Source organism: Danio rerio, chromosome 2, assembly GCF_052040795.2.
Source record: "Danio rerio strain M-AB ecotype USA chromosome 2, GRCz13ab, whole genome shotgun sequence".
Classification (NCBI taxonomy): domain Eukaryota; kingdom Metazoa; phylum Chordata; class Actinopteri; order Cypriniformes; family Danionidae; genus Danio; species Danio rerio.
Window position 1 is genome coordinate 4,040,001 of NC_141022.1, and position 21,457 is coordinate 4,061,457.

The 21,457-nt window shown below is 40.7% G+C and overlaps 1 protein-coding gene across 2 annotated transcripts in view; it reads left to right on the plus strand.

Moving 5' to 3' along the window:
* gjc2 (gap junction protein gamma 2) overlaps nt 1-19,482 on the plus strand; it is a 25,615-nt gene extending 6,133 nt beyond the window's left edge. The window contains exons 1-2 of one of the 2 annotated variants that reach the window (XM_087239267.1): nt 5,702-6,443; nt 17,545-19,482. In XM_087239267.1, coding sequence (XP_087095393.1) covers nt 17,574-18,803 — 1,230 coding nt within the window. In that variant the 5' untranslated portion in view covers nt 5,702-6,443; nt 17,545-17,573 and the 3' untranslated portion in view covers nt 18,804-19,482. Of the gene's footprint in view, nt 1-5,701; nt 6,444-17,544 lie in introns of those variants that run through there. The other variant, NM_001004574.1, reaches the window with a different exon arrangement.
* The last annotated feature ends 1,975 nt before the right edge of the window (nt 19,483-21,457 follow it).

Here is a 21,457-nt window from a genome sequence, read left to right on the forward strand (position 1 = left end):
GCTTGAGAAAGCCTAGTCTGAAAGTTTGAAGTAGTTTTAAAGTTTTAATAGTTGAAGTTTTAAGAAGTTTAAAACCTTTATAACTACATTTGGTTAGCATGTTTTAAGTATGCATTTGCACGTGTTTTCTTAAATTGCAGCACATTAAGCTCTCTTGGCCACTGTAATGTTAAGTACATTTAGAATTTTGGACGAACTATCTCTGTAACTAAAGCACATGTAATCACTCACGTTGGTTCGTTTCAATCGAGCCGAGACCACCTCATTCAAGCGATTTCGGAGCGATTACTTTGGCGTGGAACAGAGCGCGATTGCCCTGTTCACATATGCCAAACGAACCGCGCTAACTGGGCAAACGAGATACGTTCCGAAACAAAAGTGTAGGTGTGAAAGCACCCTTACTCTACTCGCTTTATATTTTTAGGCAAGTAATGATGCTTTTACTTAAGTATAATTCTGTAATCTTTGCATCAGTAAACAGGACTGTTTGATAATTACTTTTTAAGCACTGCATGTCCCGTTTCTGCTTGTGAGCATTGGTTAGGGGTGGCCGAATAGTAGGTTCATGCAAACTGCGGCAACAGATATTCATTAGCTCCAAGTGATGTCCTTCTGCTCTTGATTAAAGCGCTAGCCGAACGAAGAGACCTCAGACTTCTGAGGGAAGTTTCTTTGGCAATGTTGGCATAAACCTCCAGGCGGTTGTTCTAAGTCACCTCAGTAGATTCATGTTTTCATCAAACTCCGCGTAGGGGCCATTGACCCAAAGGCGGGCTGAGCTTGGCTCAATGATGAGATGTAACCAAATGAGACTGCCACAACAAAAACTGCCATTAGGTTAGCCGCTACGCTAGCTGATGGGTCCACCCGCCGCGTCTGTGTGTATTTGTCTGTGACTGAAAGAGAGAAAGAGAGAGTGTGTGTGTGTGTGGAAGTTGCTCTTTGCTGTTGCATGCTTGTTGTTTAGATTGGGATCTTCTGCAGTGTGTTTCTCCGAGGGCACTTCTCAGTCTCAGAGCTGAACTTGATCTATTATATAATCCCAGACATCTGTGACCCAAGACTGGCTCCATCAATTTAAGATTTTCGGAGGAACTAAAGTTGGCAGCAGAAAAAGCAAAAACTGGATGATCGCTTTATTAGTCGCTTGTAAATGCTGAGTTCTGGGTGTCAATTATGACACTGCTGAACAGCTTAAAACACACCCAAAGATGAAAACTCTGTCACCATTTACTGTACTCGCACTACACTCACTCCAAACCTGTTTGAGTTTCTTTCATCTGTTTTTGAAGAAAGATGGAAACATGCGACTTTCATTATATGAAGAGTTCAGATGCAAAACCCTCTAAATCAGGGATGTCAAACTCCCTGGAGGGCCGCAGCCCTGCACAGTTTAGTTCCAACCCCGCTCCAGCACACTTACCTGCGGTCACGCTAGAGTTTGATAATGCGAAATTCTGTCGCGCAGCACCGTGAAAAGGGGCGGGAATAAACAAGATTATTACCCTGCTGAAAAATCCAGCTTACCAGCCTAGGCTAGTTGGCTGGTTTTAGCTGGTTGACCAGCCTGGTTTTAGAGGGGTTTTGGCCACTTCCAGGCTGGTTTCCAGCCATTTCTAGCCTGGTCTTAGCTGGTAAGGCTGGAAAATTACCAGCCAAATCCAGCTAAAACCAGCTTGACCAGCCTGGTTTAAGCTGGATATAGCTGGTTTTGGCTGCACTCCCAGCTTGGTTAGGCTGGTCAAGCTGGTTTTAGCTGGTCATCTCCCAGCCTGACCAGCTAAGACCAGGCTGGAAATGGCTGTGGCCAAAACCCCTCTAAAACCAGCCTGATCGACCAGCTAAAACCAGCCAACCAGCCTAGGCTGGTTTAAGCTGGATTTTTCAGCAGAGTAGGCATTAAAATAGCGAGCGATTGTCCAGAGAGGTCATGTTATAATCCTTGGTTGGTCTCACGTTGTCAAGTAATGCGATTACGTCGTTCAAGGTTTACCAAGCTTGAATTTTGCACCGCAGCAACCTGCGAAATTTGACGCATGATACTGAGCTTCCGGTGCGTATGAATGGAAGTCTAAGGGAGGAAAAGCCCAGTGTGACCGAAGCTTTACCTGTAGGTTTCAAACAAGCCTTAAGGACTTAGTTTGATCAGGTGTGTTTAATTAGGGTTGGAACTAAACTGTGCAGGGCTGCGGCCCTCCAGGAACTGAGTTTGACACCCCTGCTCTAAATCCATCAGACCTCTTTTCTTGTAAATGAGCAGTTTCTATCAGGCTCCATTAATTAGGTTCAGAAGTTTCATTTTATGTGTGACGAAAAGGTTATTAGCTGGTAAATAAAATACCTTTTTTTCAAAAACATCACTTTAGTCAGTTGTTTGGTTTTTAACAAGGTAAATTTTCTTTTGCATCAAAACCAGCTGAATCCACGTCTGCTTTTAATGCAAAAACCTCTAAATCCTCCTATTGAGACAAGACAGTGTAATTAGCTGAAAACTAATTTATCCAACTAACTAAAAAGTTTGGTAACTATTTTACTTAATTATTTTACCTTTTCCAGCCTGGTCTTAGCTGGTCAGGCTGGGAGATGACCAGCTAAAACCAGCTTGACCAGCCTAGCCAGGCTAGGAGCCCAGCCAAAACCAGCTATGTCCAGCTTAAACCAGGCTGCACAAGTTGGTTATAGCTGGATTTAGCTGGTCATTTTTCAGCCTGACCAGCTTAGACCAGGCTGGAAATAGCTGGAAACCAGCCTGGAAATAACCAAAACCTCTCTAAAACCAGGCTGGTCAACCAGCCAACCAGCCTAGGCTGGTTTAAGCTGGATTTTTCAGCAGAGAAATGATGCTAAGTTCATTTTTGACATCTTTTCGAACATAATACTGATTCTGAATGATGACTGAGAGGTCTTCTGGGATGTGTTCGGTCATAGAGGCATGGCTTCTGGTGGATGGAGGTCAACCGAGGGTCTGAATTGCTGGACGTCCAGTTCACAGAGGCTCAAGAAGATGAACGCCCCATGGAGGTCAACACGTTTTCTGCTCACTGAACAAACAATGCTCTATTCCTGCGTTACATCTATAGCGAATGCAACTGTGGGGCATTCCCTTTAGACAACTGCCTGTCCTCTGCAGATCTGTGATAAGCAGAACGAATTAAAACCATTACGCAATGCTAAAAAGATATGTAGGCTCTCTCTGTATTTCTGGAATTATGAGAGACAATACCGAGGACATCTTAAGTTGAGAACAGTTTGGAAGCACTTGATTTTTGTTTATTCATTCATTTTCTTTCGGCTTAGTCCCTTTATACATCAGGGGTTGCCACAGCGGAATGAACCGCCAACTATTCCAGCATATGTTTTAAAGCAGTGGATGTCCTTCCAGCTGCAACCCAGTGAGAAACATCCATACACACTCATTCACACACACACTGTGGCCAATTTAGTTCATTAAATAACCTATAGCGCATGTGTTTGGAGTGCTGGAGAAACCGGAGCACCCTGAGGAAACCCACGCCAACATGGGGAGAACATGCAAACTCCACACAGAAATGCCAACTGGCCCAGCAAGGACTCGAACCTGTGACCTTCTTGCTGTGAGGCTACAGTGCTAAACACTGAGCCACCGTGCCACCCTAAATTGCGATTTCATTGGTTAAAAAAAAAAGGTACAGTACAAGCAATCAATCCCTCTGTGTGAATATTGTCGCTTAAATACCACTAAATCACTCATGTTCTGGGGTCTTGTCGATAAAATAGCAAACAGAGTGAAAAATGCATAGCACAGCCCGGATACTGACAACTGAAGGTCAAAAACAGAGTTACTAACAGCAGTTTGTCTAATAACAGAACTAATTGTCCAGACATCAACGGCCTCTTTAGCACTTTTGGACATGTTTGGGAGAGTGGCTGGAAGGAAGACACTTTTGAGAACATTAACATTAATCACGCCTTGAGTTCACTAAATGCCATGTGATGCAACCAAACAGATTTGGGGGAAAAGAAGTTTTGTCCTACACAGGAAAATTGTATTTTTTTACACATTTTCCAAGTGGCTGCCGTCGCGTCATCCAGGTTGATGCTGCGCACTGGCGGTTGAGGATATTTCCCCCATTGTGTAAAGCGCTTTGAGTGTCTAAAAAAGCGCTACATACATGTAAGGAATTATTATTATTATTATTAAACTCCCATTTTCAAAATAAGAGTCCCACGTACATAGTAAGTTTACTTAAGATAAACTTAAAAAAATATCTAAGGGAGGAAAATTATCATTATTATCTCACTAGGAAACATTGTGGCTTGTTAAACGCAGCATGAGGCACGAATATTAATGACCCTAGAGCAGGGGTGTCCATACCCTGCTGAAAAATCCAGCTTAAACCAGCCTAGGCTGGTTGGCTGGTTTTAGCTAGTCGACCAGGCTGGTTTTAGAGGGGTTTTGGCCACTTCCAGGCTGGTTTCCAGCCATTTCCAGCCTGGTCTTAGCTGGTCAGGCTGGGAGATGACCAGCTGATGCCAGCTTGACCAGCCAAGCCTAGCTGGGATTCCAGCCAAAACCAGCTATATCCAGCTTAAACCAGGCTGGTCAAGGTGGTTTAAGCTGGATTTGGCTGGTAATTTTTCAGCCTGACCAGCTAGACCAGGCTGGAAATGGCTGGAAACCAGCCTGGAAGTGGCCAAAACCCCTCTAAAACCAGGCTGGTCAACCAGCTAAAACCAGCCTAGGCTGGTTTAAGCTGGATTTTTCAGCAGGGTACTCTGTCCTGGAGAGCCGGTGTCCTGCAAAGTTTAGTTCCAACCCCAATCAAACACACCTGGGCTAGCTAATCAAGCTCTTACTAGGCTTTCTAGAAACATCCATGCAGGTGAAGTGAAGCAAGTTGGAGCTAAAATCAGGACACTGGCCCTCCAGGACCGAGTTCGGACACCCCTGTACTAGAGCAACATATGGGTCTGTTTTGACTGCTGATCTCCTGATGACCTGGCAGTTCATCAGGTCTGAGAGACATAAAAAGCCTGAGCTAAAGTACATGCAAATCTTGATGGAGTCCCCTGTGAGTCACGCAACAGTCTGCTTTGGGCTCTGACAGGCCTATTTTTCACCTGGGTTTTACACTTGTGGAATTTAACGAGGAAACAGTGGTGTCTAATGCTGTGTTCACACCAGACCCGGAACGCAGGGATAAATTGCACTATTCGCGCGTAAATAGCCGCGTGAACATTTGAGTTTACTTGCTTCGTTCGCGCGTCAAACCCCGCTTCATTCGCGCGTCAAATTCACTTCAGAACAGACGCGGATTCGCGTGATGGGCAGGGCTTCTGTCTGCCTCGTGACTCTAGCTTCATAGCTAAAGGGCCAACATGGATTTTATGAAGAAAATAACAGTGTTTATGTGCTTTACGAAGGATGATAAACATCGTCGATACGTTTAGAGCCGTGTTTGAGTCCACTACATCCTTTCAGAGGTGCATCCAGATCTTTAAGCTCATAGACTCCTCCAGAAACTGAACCTGGCTGATGGAGGTTTTCAGCGGTGCTTCTGACTGAGCCCAGCCAGTTTGATGAACTTCTTGTCGGTGTCTGCTGGGGGATTTCCCCTGGGACACGGACAACAGGCGATACGTCACAATCACGCCCCCACAAGAGCAAGCTCCTGATTGGTTAACGCGGTGCCAATATCCGCTGAAGTTCAGATTTTCGAACGCCAGTGATTCGCGTCAAACGCGCAAAACGCTCAATTCGCACCACGCCATTCGCGCCATGCGATCGCGCAATTCTCGTCATTCGCGCCTCGCCATTCCCGCATATCTCGCCCCAGGATGTCTATTTGCGCGTTTGCATTGATTTAACATGTAAATCACTCGCGTTTGACGCCCCTATCGCGTCTGGTGTGAACGCAGCATGAGGCTTACGGTATGTGCATTTGAATATACTGATTTATTTTTCAACCATGCTTAGGTATACCCAGATTTTCTCTATAGTCTTAACATTAGCTTCAATTTACTTCAATAAGCAAAACCTTGCTGTAAAGTGGCCATTTACAATAATAACAGCAGTCAGTCTTCAAGTTTAGACTGTTGATAGAAGGCCATTGGCCAGAGGATCTCTCTCTCCCCCTCTCGTTCTCTCTCTCTCCTCGATGTCGTGTGGATGTAAATGTAGACTCAGTGATGACTGTGAGGCTTGAGTGAGACAGACGGGCTGCGATGAGCTCATGGGCTGCGGAGCGTCATGTTTCTGGCTCAGACTGCTGCTGCTAGATGACCATGGATGACAGTAGAGCGTGTACCTGCGAGTGTTTACCTGCCAGTGTTTACCTGCCAGCGTTTACCTGCGAGCGCCGATCACCTGAAGAGTAATGCTGAAGGGCCGCAGGTTTGTGGAGAGTTATGAGCGGATGGAGCGCGCGTCTTCTCCACTGCATCACTCTGCACAGCTTCCTCAGGTCTGTAGGCTGCGGTTACCTTATAGTCTTGTGAGAATGAGGAGATCCTACACTGTAAAAAATATGAGTAAATTAGCAGTTTTCTGTATTTTGTGATCCGTGTTTTTATTTATTAATGCTTTTTAATTGCATTGTAGGAGCTCGATCTTTCTTCTGACAACCTTTAACCTTGAAAAGTTTGTAAAAGGGACTTTTATAAACATTTTTAATAGTGTAATGTGCTATACTGCCTGGCTTGGTGTTGTATATTATGCTACAAAACCCTTGTAATAAACTTCCAGTGCATTTTCTGTTATTTTACAGTCGTATTTCTCTCTATATATTATTTCTTATACATTATATCAGTATATCATTATATATATATAAGTTCTCAAACTTTTTCACCAAGTACCACCTCAGAAAAAGTAGTGTCGCCAAGTACCACCGTAATTACCAGTATTGAAATAAAGTAGTGAAGTTGGCCAAATTAAGCAGCTGCAGCACTGCACAGTTCGTAAACGAGTCATAATTATATTTATACAATTTCTGATCGATTTTGAAATATATGCTGCATGTACATATGACATATTTGTAAAGCTTTTTGAACTCTAAACATTAACTTGTATGTAGATTGCTAGGGAACTTGTTTTTCTTAGAGGATGTCATGTCATGTTATTCATGGAGAAAATAAAAAAAGCCCTGCAGTGTTTGGGTGCTGTGTGTTTGTCTGAGATAATTGGTCTGATGAAGTTATATTTCATACAAATTATTAAGCTGATCAGTCGATTTTTGTCAAGTGACTCGCGGTGTGGCATTCTGAAAAGTTAAGATATTTCCAACTGGGGACGCCTGGAAGACGCAAGCGCGTCGTGCTGCAGTTCTTACTCATTTTGCTAGCCTGTGTGTTAAATGTGACCGAGATGTAACTAAAGAATACTATAAATTTTCAAAATAAAAGATTTTTCAAAATGAATGATTGTTCAGACTCCGATAATAAATAAAACGGAAATAATTAATGATTTTTTGTGCTGCCCGGTATCAATTCCGCTCTGTGGCCCGAGGGTTGGGGACTATAGCACATATCTGCTCTACAAGCACCACGCACCTCTTTTTCTAGTTCTGTGTCATTTGGATTAATTTTTAGCAGCTGATGAAGCGATGCACTAAAGTAAACGTTTTAAGCACAGCGCTTTGATCATAGGCTTTAGAGAGCAGCCAATGCTGATCACCTCGGTGTTTTCGTACACATCAAATGATTAAAATTGTATTCATTTTTTCTTTCATTACTTAAAGATTCCTCTGCGTACCACTAGAAGTAAGCCCGTGTACCACTAGTGATACACGTACCACAGTTTGAGAACCACTGCATTATATTATTTCAAACTTCTAAAATGTCAATAAAAGTCACTTTGTTAAACTGAAGAGTTGAAATTTCAACATCAAAAGTCGACAGAGCAGAGATCAACATCCCATAATGCAATTTACAACCGTAAATAAACAGAAAACACTTGTGAATCACAAAATACTGAAACTGGTCATTAACAGTGTATTTATTAGCTTCTCTCTAAAATAGCTTGATTAAATTTGTATTTTAAAAACTGAGTTACAGTTGTTTTTGGTATTTGACGTTTGTTTATGGCATTTCTTTTTTCTTTTTTTTTTGCACTCAAAAGTCTATTGAGAATTTTGTTTTAAATTAAGTCTTAACTATAATTACTAGACGCTGTATTTTTGGATGATTAGAATTTTGTAATTATTCATGTTGCCTACAGTCGAAGTCACATTTGTTCAGCCTCCTGTGAACTTTTAATTATTTGTCAAATATTTCCCAAGTGCTTTTTTTAGAGATTTTTTTTCCCAACACATTTTCATGTTGTTGTTTTCATCATGTTTTATGGTTATGTGTTATTTTTATGACTAATTAGCCTATAACTAGTAGCCTGCAGTTTTCCTTGTAGTCTAGTGTGAATGTGGAGATCCTCCACTGTAAAAAAAAGATATACTTAAATTAGCAGTTTTCTGTATTTTGTGATTTATGTATTTATTTTTTGATGCTTTTGAATTGCATTTTGGCACCTTGATCTTTCTTTTGACTACCTTTCACTTTAAAAAGTTTGTAAAACTTACTTTTGTGAACATTTTAATAGTTTAAAGTGCTATATTGTCTGGGTTGGTGTTGTATATTATGCTACAAAACCCTTGTAATAAACTGCCAGTGCATTTTCTGTTATTTTACTGTCCTATTTCTCTCTATATATTTTTTAAACATTATATTATTTCAAACTACTAAAATGTCAATAAAAGTCTCTTTGTTAAACTGTACTGTAGAATTTTAACATCAAAAGTCGACAAAGCAAAGATCAACATCCCATAATGCATTTCACCACTGTAAATAAACAGTTGGGATTCACAAAATACTGAAACAGTTCATTAATAGATCATTTTTCAGTGTATAAGTTAGCTTCCCGCTAAAATTGTTAATTTTGTATTTTAAAACTGAGTTACATTTTATTTTGGTATTTGACGTTTGTTCATTCCCCCTTACAGTCTATCGAGTATTTTGTTTTAAATTAAGTCTTAACTATGTTTACAAGATGCTATATTTTTGCATGATTAGAATTTTGTAATTATTCATGTTGCCTACAGTTGAACAGTCCAATAATACACCCGGCCCAATAAGGCGCAAGACGTGTTTCCACAACGTGTTGCTATTTTCAGACCAACGCAACATTAATTTTCCTGATTTCCGCTCATTCAGAGAATATTTTGTCCTTAAATCGGCAAAGGTGGATTCGGACATGCCCTTAATGCTTTTGCGGCCTGCGCTTTAGACTTTGTGCCAAGACCATTAAAATAGAGCCCGAAGACACAATTGATAAGCGGCCTTTCCGCTGCACAGGACATTTGGACACGACTGTCGGAATACGCCCCCTTGTGGCAGTCGCACAGTATTTTCAGTGTTGTCGTGCACCATGGAAGAGTAGCTGATTCTCGTAGTGTCCGAAATAAAGGAGTGCAAAAGCAGGAGCCTTTACTCTCTGTGCGTTTACATGGTTTAATGAAGGAATGAATATTAGAAAACTCATAGACCGCTAAAATATTGGAGGGAAGGTGGAGACAACATTAAAAATATATTTTTATTACTTTCTTACTTACATTTATGAACAAATATGTTTTTTATATATATATATATATATATAGACTTTTCATAATTTAAAAAAATAACAAAATAAACTAGTATTTCTCATCTTTCCTGCACGGACCTGCTTGTAAAACACTGGAATACATCACATCCGGTCGGCAGGTCGCATACGGTCTAGCTGCAGGAGTTCAAATATTTCAACGGATCCGCAGCTCAATTCAGAATCCGAATTTTCCGCATACAGAGATGATCGGAACTGCCCACAGCTCCCGGACTGCTCTCCATTGGAAATGAATGACTTCCGGTCTGTCGCTTGTCGTTTGTTGTGTGCAGTGGAAAAGAGGTTTAACATGTGTCATTGATAAATTCACAGTTAAAGTTGTTCTAGGCAAGTCTTGGCAGCGTTAGAATGAATTCAAAACATGAAATATCCCACTTAAATCTTGAATGCTTTGGGAGAAAACGTTTGGTCAGAAGTTAGACACTGTGGAGATTATTGGTGGAATTGTGAAAAATAAAAGGTCACATACAAATACAAATAAAAGACCAATATTCAAATTTGATGCAAGTTTGAATTTTAGATAAAAGCTGAAAAATTAAAGGTCTAAAAGGTCAGTGAAACCAAAAGTACTTTTATTTATTTATCTATGTTCAGTATGCAGCGTTTCTGAAATTTCCCATTCATTTTCAATGTTTGACAAAGATAAGTGTGATTATTAATTTTATGACTGTTTTTTAACATAAATATTTTTCTTTTTTTTTATTACTATTACGTTTAAAAAGCAGAAATTTTCTTGGTATTTTATGCTAATTTGTACATTTGGTTACATAAAATAGATCAGTGTAATAGTTTTTTATTAACATATAAATAATAATATTCATTCATTCATTTTTTTGTCGGCTTAGTGCCTTTATTAATCCGTGGTCGCCACAGTGGAATGAACCGCCAACTTATCCAGCACGTTTTTACGCAGCGGATGCCCTTCCAGCCGCAACTCATCTCTGTGAAACATCCACACACAATCATTCACTATGGACAATTTAGCCTACCCAATTCACCTGTACCGCATGTCTTTGGATTGTGGGGGAAACCGGAGCACCCGGAGGAAACCCACGCGAACACAGGGAGGACATACAAACTCCACATAGAAACGTCAACTGAGCCGAGGCTCGAACCAGCGGCCCAGCAACCTTCTTGCTGTGAGGCGACAGCACTACCTACTGCGCCACTGCTTCGTCCATAATAATAATACTAATAAAAATATATTTTTATTAGATATAATATACATTATATAAATTTATATATTATTTTTCTACATGTATGAGCAATTTCACACAAGTATCAGTGTGATGTGGCTGTATATCGGCACTGGTGGAAGGCGTGCGTTGGCTCAAGGCTGCAGAATGAGTGCCTTAGGGTCCCACAAGTAATGATATCCAGCAATATTGCACTGCTATGAGTGTGATATTGAGTTTATACAACAGTTTGACAGCATAATCGTGTATATAAAAAAGATAATCAAACACGGAGAATCTAAAAATCCTTTTGTACGAGGAACTACTTTCTTCCGCCATTCATTCACATCTGCAGCTGACATCAGAACAGCAGAAACTGCTGCTAATTAACCAACGTCACTTTAGAGCTAGTGTTAGAATGATTCTCTAGCGTAATATCTATAGTGATGACAAAACAGCGAATTTTGCTCACATTTTAAAATGATAGGAAATGCCATTAATCTACAGAGATTTCCAGTATTTATCTGCTGCACTCAGATTACAATAATTACAGTAAGCCAAAAAAGCCAGGACAGTTGGGTGCAAGTCGAAGCACTCACTCTAGTCCCCCGGGCTCTGCGCTGGTTGGGGAAATTCCGAATTGAACCAAAGCAAACCATTACAATTGGCTTAAGATTGGCAAGCAAAATTTGGGACATTGCAACCTGCAGAACCTGGGAACATAAAGAAAAAGCCAAAGCAACACAATCACCACCAGATTACTGTTGTGTTTGCGATGAGGAAAAACGCTGAACACATGCGGGCATTTCTTCTTTCTTTCTGTTTACTGAACAAGTCTGCAGTAACGAAAATAGGAGACTCATTAGAAACAAACAGATGGCCAACCAAAAAGTAACTTAGGGTTATACAAAGAGTGGCCAACACAAAATACATACATTTCTGATATGTGAGTTCCATCTCACACTCAACACACAACAATTACTATGGTATAAATACAGCACTACAACATAAAAAAAGAGAGAGATCGACTCAGAAAGTCACTTACCTGTTTAATAATAATTTGATCAGCGGTAGAAATGTTTTTCTCCTCTAAGGGCTCATTACCCGGTCTCTGTCGCCATCTTGTGGATGGACAACGTCAACCGTCTTTGATCTGCTCAATGACTGATTGATCCGCTGTCACTCTATGTGGGTGACTGAAGATGCTGTATGAGTGCTGTTATTACGGGAATATTGCACGGTTATCATATATATATATATATATATATATATATATATATATATATATATATATATATATATATACTGTATATATATATATATATATATATATATATATATATGTGTGTGTGTGTGTGTGTGAGTGTACAAATTTCTGTTTATGATTGATTTTATCATTTTATTTGTTAATATTGGCTCTTTTCAGAGTGCAAAAAAAAGACATACCCTTATATAGACTTTTTTTTACTTGTGTCTACAAATGTAATGGTAATGTAATGGAAAACTACATTATTTGTGTATAATATTTCAGAGTAGCGATTGTTCATGTAGTAAATCAGCTGTGGGAAATGTGAGTAACTTTAGTTTTTTGAGTCTATTAACTGTACATTTCTTTTCCCGTTCCCCTGGGCTGGCTTACCTTAAAATATGTTGTATTTACATGTTTGCTGAAAAGGATTCAGTCAACTAAACACCTATTTTCCCCGCGGTGTCTCATAGAGCACCATCTGTGTGCAGATATCCTTGTTTTCCTCTAAGATTCACAGTGTGAGCCTGTGGCAGCCATTCCTGTATGTTTAGAGCTGATCCCACATTAGCCAAGCGGGCCGGTTACATTACTCAAGGCAAACCGTTGCTTTATAGACTCTTCAAAACACACATTTCTGGGTTAAAATGGACCCTTTGTGAGGCCCCGTCCTTTCGGTTTAGGATTGATATAGACTGATAGGAGAGACATTATTTTCTAGCACTTTCAAGCATATCATTTGTTGCTTTTAAAAGGTGTTGGAGCTGTGTAAATGACTATTATTCATTCATTTTCTTGTCGACTTAGTCTCTTTATTAATCCGGGGTCGCTACAGTGGAATGAACCGACAACTTATCCAGCACGTTTTACACAGCGTCCAAAACATCCATACACACTCATTGACACATATACACTATGACCCAACCCAATTCACCTGTACCGCATGTCTTTGGACTGTGGAGGAAACCAGAGCACCCGGAGGAAACCCACGCGAACGCAGGGAGAACATACAAACTCCACACAGAAACACCAACTGAGCCAAAGCTCGAACCAGCGACCTTCTTGCTGTAAGGCGACAGCACTACCTACTGCGTCACTGCGTCTAAATGACTATAATGTAATTTCTAAAACAATAAATAAATAAAAGTTATATTAATTAAATCAGATTTATTTATTTTATTTTGTTTTAAAAGAAACCAAAACAAATCAAAATAAAAAATTAATCTAAGTAAAACAAAACAAATAAAAAAACATAATAAAATGATATAAAATAAAACAAATAAAAATAAAAAACAAACAAACAAATCACAACAAAACAAACAAATCAAAATAAAACAAACAAAAACAAATAAAATAAAACAAACAAATAAAATAAAACAATCAAAGTAAAACAAAACAAACAAATCAAATTAAATAAAACAAATAAAATTAAAGTAAACAAATGTAAATGAAACAAAAAACAAATAAAACACAAAATAAAACAAAAAATGTAAATAAAACAAAACAATCAAAATTAAATAAACAAATGAAAACAAAATAAAACCAAACAAACAAATAAAACTAAATAATTAAAACAAAACAATAAAAATAAAAAAACAAACAAACAAACAAATCAAAATAAAACAAAAGAAAATACAATAAAAGCAAGTAAACAAAATAAAAATCAATGAACCTGACATTTAACTAAAGTATTCTGTGGTGGTTTTCCATGGTAGTCTGCCAGCATCACAGATAGTGGATGATTAACTAAGAATTTGATTAATAACATTTCAGTTTATATAAAATATAAGGTTTATATTACATAAATAAATATTAAATAAAATTATATAAAAACTGTAAATAAATAAATAATTGTATTACACTGTGTAATAAAAACTGTTATTAATCTCAATAAAACAGCATAAACTTCTTAAGGCCAGTGGTTCTTGTTTGTTTAGTTTTCCATCACTAATTTTAGAAAATCTCACATTAAAAAAAAATATGCATGTGTTATTAATAAAAAAAAAATGTTAACGTGTATTTGAGATTTAAAGGGATAGTTCACCCAAAAATTTTAATTTTGCCATAATTTACTTGTTTCAAACCTGTTTCAAGAGTTCACACTTAGCTCATGATTTATACATTGCTTGTTTGGCATGCTGTCCCGGGAGAGAGCCCTGAGCTCAGGGGATCCTCGAGCCCAGGGCTCCCCCCCTTTTGCAGGGCGAGTGGAGATTGAGCTCAGGTCTATCTCAAACTCCCCCGCTGCTGAGGCCAAGGCGAACTTCCTGAGAGTAAGACATTATAAAAAAGGTTTAGGCTTGTTTTATCTATAATATAGAGCACATTTGGATGGTGGGAGGAAACCGGGGAACCCGGGGGAAACCCACGCGGACACGGGGAGAACATGCAAACTCCACACAGAAATACCAGATGGCTCAGCGAGGACCCAACACCATTGGTATTCTTGCTGTGAGGCAACAGTGCTAGTCACTGGGCCACCGTGCCGCCCATTCTGGATAAAGGAGGAAGAAGGGGAGGAGGGGGGTTTCTTCCAGACGAAGATAGTTGTAGAAAGGAAATGAGGATATATATAGTAATTTGGGATCCTTCGATTGGAGGATCATAATTAGTTAATGTGGACCAGCTGGGTAAATCATGAGCACATGCTCCTCTCGAAATTAGTTTAAAACTAAACTTCACTTAAGTTTCCTTCTTCTGTTAAACACAAAAGAAGATATTTTGAAGAATGCTATTGACTTCCATAGTATTTATTTTTCCTACAATGAAAGTCAATGGTTACAGGTTTTCAGCATTCTTATAAATATCTTCTTTTGTGTTCAACGGAAGAATGAAACCTGTAAAGGTTTGGAACCACTTGAGGGAGAGTAAATAGTAAGTAATTTTTCATTTTTTGGGTGAACTGTCCCCTTAATACTGTGTTTATTCATATTCAAGTAATATAACCTTTTACACATCAAAAATTTCATATTTTATTTATACAATTTAACAGTTGTGCAATGTCCCCTATAATATTGCTTTGTTTTTAAGAGTTGAAGTTGTGCGCTGGATCATGTTCTGAATAATCTTTGTCACACACACCCACGGGCTGAGCTGTGACTGTCTGTCAGGATATTTCGTGGCCTAGTTTTAGTCCTTAGGGTGATGTTTGGAAACAATTCAACTGTGACCTGAAATAAACCAGAGTTTAGTGATGAGAGGAAGAGAGGCAGAAGTAAACCCATGTGCGCTGCACTGCCCGAGAGGAAAGACGAAGAAACTGCACATCCTGTTACCTTACCTGAGAAACAGACGATCACGAGCCTCACACACATTCATCCCAAACAACACTAAAGCACGCAAAAATGATAAGTCCTGAGGCCTGCTGCACAAAAACAACATAAGAGAATTAAGTCACCGTAAAACTGAAGTTAAGCTTGACCCTTTCCTCTTTTGTGACATACATCCACTTGAAATGAGAAAAGATGTAGGGTGTTGCATTTTAATCCTTTGGGAATTGATTGGACTGTTGGAAGATGGGCTCTGCTAGCAAAATGAAAGAAGACTGACAAAGGCAGAGCAGAAACAAGACATGCCCTGATAACCTCCCCCTAAATGACTGATAGCCACACCTCTAATGACTGATAACCCAGCCCTAAATGACTGATAGCCCCACCCTAAATGACTGATAGCCCCGCCCTAAATTACTGATAGTCCCACCCTGTAATAACTAATAGCTCCCGCCCTAAATGACTGATAACTCACCTTAAATGATTGATAGCTCCGCCCCAAATGACTGATAGCCCACCCTAAATTACTGCTACACCCACCCTAAATTACTGATAGACCCGCCCTAAATTACTGATAGACCCGCCCCAAATGACTGATAATCCCGCCCTAAATGACTGATAATCCCGCCCTAAATGACTGATAGCTCTGCCCCAAATGACTGATAATCCCGCCCTAAATGACTAATAGCTCCGCCCCAAATGACTGATAATCCCGCCCTAAATGACTGATAGCTCTGCCCCAAATGACTGATAATCCCGCCCTAAATGACTAATAGCTCTGTCCCAAATGACTGATAATCCTGCCCTAAATGACTGATAGCTCCGCCCCTAATGACTGATAATCCCGCCCTAAATGACTAATAGCTCCGCCCCAAATGACTGATAATCCTGCCCTAAATGACTGATAGCTCCGCCCCTAATGACTGATAATCCCGCCCTAAATGACTGATAGCTCTGCCCCAAATGACTGATAATCCCGCCCGAAATGACTGATAGCTCCGCCCCCAAATGACTGATAATCCCGCTTTAAATGACTGATGGCTCGGCCTCAAATGACTGATAATCCCGCCTGAAATGACTGATAGCTTCGCCCCAAATGACTGATAATCTCGCCCTAAATGACAGATAATCCCGCTTTAAATTACTGATAGCTCTGCCTCAAATGACTGATAATCCCGCCCTAAATGACTGATAGCTCTGCCCCAAATGACTGATAATCCCGCCCTAAATGACTGATAGCTCTGCCCCAAATGACTGATAATCCCGCCCTGAATGATTGATAGCTCCGCCCCAAATGACTGATAGCCCACCCTAAATTACTGCTACACCCACCCTAAATTACTGATAGACCCGCCCTAAATTACTGATAGTCCCGCCCTAAATGACTGATATCCCCACCCTAAATTACTGATAGACCCGCCCCAAATGACTGATAATCCCGCCCTAAATGACTGATAGCTCTGCCTCAAATGACTGATAATCCCACCCTAAATGATTGATAGCTCTGCCCGAAATGACTGATAGCTCTGCCTTAAATGACTTATAATACCTTCCAAAATAACTGATAGCTCTGCCCCAAATGATAAATAGCCAGACTTGCGAAAAAAGAGGAATACTGATAAATCAAACAATTGGTCAATATTTTAGATTATTGAAATCACGTTTTTGATCTACAATTGGTCTCACATAATCATGTGATGCTATATGCGAAGCACTACATTTCTGATCTGCCGCATTCGCATATGTTTAAATCAAAGCCTATGAGATGGAAAGTGTAGTGTGACCACATTAGATTCATAACCCCTGCCCAATAAAATATACATGTGTAAATGTTCACAGTGCAGTGTGTTTAGGTTCATTTTGCTCAAAAATTTAACACAGCCAGTATTTTCTCAGTTTCTGTTACAGTTTGCGTGAAATCTAAATCATGGACCTTTTGTTTAAAAATCTGTAATTGGGCAAATATCTTTGGTATGCACTGAATGTAGACCAGGGTTCACCAACTGTTTTCCTGGAAAGCTGCCTTCCTGCTGAATTCAGCTCCAACTCTGTTTAAACAAACTTGGATCAATCAATAATGACCTGAAGCAGCACTTGATAATTAGAGACGGGTGTTTGGTCAGGGTTGCAACTAAAATTTGCAGAAAGGTAGCTCTCCTAGAACAAGGTTAGGGACCCCTGATGTAGACTGTACCTCAACACTTACCTCATTTTCCCTCTGTTTTTCAGATCCTAAATAAAGAGCCTCTGTCACCAACATGAGCTGGAGCTTTCTCACTCGACTCTTGGAGGAAATCCACAACCACTCCACATTTGTGGGGAAGGTCTGGCTGACGGTCTTGATCATCTTCCGGATCGTTCTGACCGCAGTCGGGGGCGAGTCGATCTACTCGGATGAGCAGACAAAGTTCACCTGCAACACAAAGCAGCCCGGCTGTGACAACGTCTGCTACGACGCCTTCGCACCGCTCTCACACGTCCGCTTCTGGGTCTTCCAGATAATCATGATTTCCACACCCTCCGTCATGTATCTGGGATATGCCATCCATAAGATCGCCAAAACCTCAGAGGAGGAACGACACAAGAACCAGATTTACCAGAAGAGGAGGCACCACAGTCGCTGGAGAAACGGACACCATCTAGAGGACGCTTTAGAGGAGGAAGATGAGGACGCGGAGCCAATGATCTACGAAGAAGATGCACGAGAGATCAAAGCAGAGACTGTCCGAGATCCCCTAAAACACGATGGCCGCCGCAGGATCATGCAAGAAGGTTTAATGAGGATGTATGTTCTTCAACTTTTATCCCGCGCCATCTTCGAGGTGGGATTCCTCACGGGTCAGTATCTCCTCTACGGCTTCCGCGTCAACCCTTCGTACGTCTGCAACAAGATCCCATGCCCACACAGGGTGGACTGCTTTGTTTCAAGACCCACCGAGAAGACCATCTTTTTGCTCATCATGTATGTGGTGAGCTGTCTATGTCTGCTGCTCAATGTTTGCGAGATGTTTCACTTGGGGATCGGTGCCTTTCGAGACACTCTTCGCAAACGTCGAAACCAGAATCAGCGACCTTCCTATGGCTACCCTTACTCCAGGAATATTTCCAGTTCTCCGCCAGGATACAACTTAGTTGTTAAATCCGACAAACCCGGTCGCATTCCCAACAGCATCGTCCTGCCTGATCAGAACATGGATAGAGAGATCGCAGAACAACACTGCACAAGTCCTGATGAGAACATCCCCACTGACCTAGCAACCTTGCACCACCATTTACGAGTAGCTCAGGAGCAGCTTGACATGGCTTTTCAGACATACAACACAAAAACCACTCATATTTCAAGAGCCAGCAGCCCCGTTTCTGGTGGCACAACGACAGAGCAGAACCGCATCAACATGGCTCAGGAGAAGCAGGGCGCTCGGCCCAAAGCAAGCACCGAGAGAGCTGGGACACTAGTAAAAAATGGAAAAACTTCGGTGTGGATTTAATAGAAAACTCTTCGTACCTGACTAGTCATTTTTCCTTAGAAAACATATTGCAAACTGCGTTCAGCGAGGACACAATTGATCATGTTCCTTGGGTTCTGTTGAAACTTCTTCAAATATGAAAAATAAATAAACTGTAGACGGGTAGTGTCCATTTCCGAAGCTTTCTTTGCATCGTGTCTCAGAATAACCCTTAACATGCTCCATGTTGCATATCTTAAATGCTGCGTTTCTTTCTAATTTAAAAGAGCAAATCTGTTTCAGAAGTCAGTCTTTATTGTATCATTGTCCTAATTTAGTATATAAAACAATCTCTATGTATTTACTCCATTCTATCATTCCCTGATACATATGTTCTGATCTTTATGTTCTCCTAGTGTTATTAGACTGTGGCTGTGTTCCAAACCCAAACGAACTACCCGTCTAACCCTATTCAAAATACATGCACACAGTAAGATTAGGCTGGATTATTTATTACATTTCGAGTGTGATGCAGCTTTACATGTATACTCTATTGAGCAATGCACTGTGATGAAAATTTCATCAAAGACGATGGAAGAGAGTTGCAAAAAACTCAAGCATCGATAAACTTTTTGTATATATCATTTAAGTAAAAAACTTTATAGGCCTATGTATTAATCAAAATAGTCAACTTATTAAAGTGCACTTTTACAAAAACAAATTGTGTGTGCTCTTTTGACCTTCTTACAACTTAACATCTACAGGAACAAATGTTAAATGGAAAACTTACTTTACTTATGCCCTCCACCCCTTCTATGGTATGGTGACACTCTGAGTGTCCACTAAAGGTCGAGCGGATTTGATCACCAAAGGTCAATCTTTAGAGGTTTCTGTCCTGTCCATTCTGTCTACTTGTCTCAAGGTGTAACCCATCCTTGTGATGTCTGCCTTGAGGTTGCATCGCCAGGTGTTTCTTGGATTACCTCTCTTCCACTTTCTTTGGGGGTTCCATCTGAAAGCCTGTCTGATGCAAGTTGATGGTTTGTGTAGTATGTGCCCTATCCAACCCCATTGGAGGTTGGGAGGTCCTTCCCCATAGGTAGGTGTTATTGACCATGTCAGGCCAGAGAATGTGAAGAATTTTTCTGAGAAAGGTATTGATGAATGTCTAAATTCTTCGAGTGGTAGATTTGGTTACCCTGCAGACAGGTGTGCCAGAGGCCAATACGAGCCCTATGTCAACATTCTGTTGCAATGTGAAATTGAAAACCGGTGAGCCGGGCTGAGGTTGTGTTGCAGATGAAAGGGTAGGGGCGGGGGTCGATGGGACCAGGGCTGGCGCGTCCACAGAGGCGACCTAGGCGGCTGCCTAGGGCGGCAGAATAAAGAGGGCAGCGTCCGCAACACCTCCCTTACCACCCGCGTCCTCAGTTATGTCAGCGACACCTCACTCACCCCACCCGCGTATCCTCAGTTATATCCACGCATAGGGCGGCAGAATAGAGAGGGCAGCATCCACGACACCTCCCTCAGCACCCGCGCCCTCAGTTATATCTGCGCATAGGGCGGCAGAATAGAGGTCTGTGACACCTCACTTCATTTTCATAATCGGTCACTTTCGTTTTCACATTGGGGTTAAAGGCGGCGTGATCGTCCTCTGCCTAGAGCGGCAGTTCAGTTTGCTCCAGCCCTGGATGGGACCCTAATAGTAACTCGGGGGGCCCCAAAACGGTGTTAGCCCTTAGAATCGTTCTTACTCCATAAACCCCCCAATCCCCCCACCCCCCTTTTGCCCATACCTCAAGGTTTCGATCCCATACAACAACATTGACTTCAAAATGGAGTTGAACAGACAGGCCTTAGTGGTCAAAGTAAGTTCTCTCAAAGTCCGGATGTTCTTAAGCTGGATGAAAGCGGTTCTTGCTTTGCTGGAAGCTGGAATCCATTGCCAGTGCAGGGAGGCATGGTGGCTCAGTGGTTAGCACTGGTGCTTCACAGCATGAAGGATGCTGGTTCGAGTCTGTGGAGTTTGCATGTTCACCCCGTGTTGGCGTGGGTTTCCTCCGGGTGCTCCGGTTTCCCCCACAGTCCAAAGGGGTGAGCTAAAGGTGAACTGGATGAACTAAGTTGGCCGTAGTGTATGAGTGTGTGTAAATGTGAGAGTGTATGCGTGTTTCCCAGTACTGGATTGTGACTGGAAGGGCTTCCGCTGTGGTGACCCCTGATAAATAAGGAACTAAGTCGAAGGAAAATGTATGATTGAATGAATTGTGAGTGTCACACTGCAAAAAATGCTTTTCTTACTTTCAATTTTTGGACTTGTTTCTAGTCCGAATATCTACAAATTCTTTAATCAAGGAGCATTTTCAAGACAAGCAAAACATATTGTCATGTTTTGAGAAATAATATGTCAAAATTAAGTGAGTTTTTTCTTGAATCAAGCTAAATAATCTGCCAATGGGGTAAGCAAAATAGTCTTGTTTTTTGATTTGTGATAAGATTATTTTGCTTACCCCATTGGCAGATTATTTAGCTTGATTTAAGAAAAAACTTGCTTCATTTTGGCAAATTATTTCTTAAAACAAGACAATATGTTTTGCTTGTCTAGAAAATGCTTCTTGATTTAAGAACTTTTAGATATTTGGACTACAAACAAGACAAAAAAAATCTAAGTAAGAAAAGCATTTTTTGCAGTG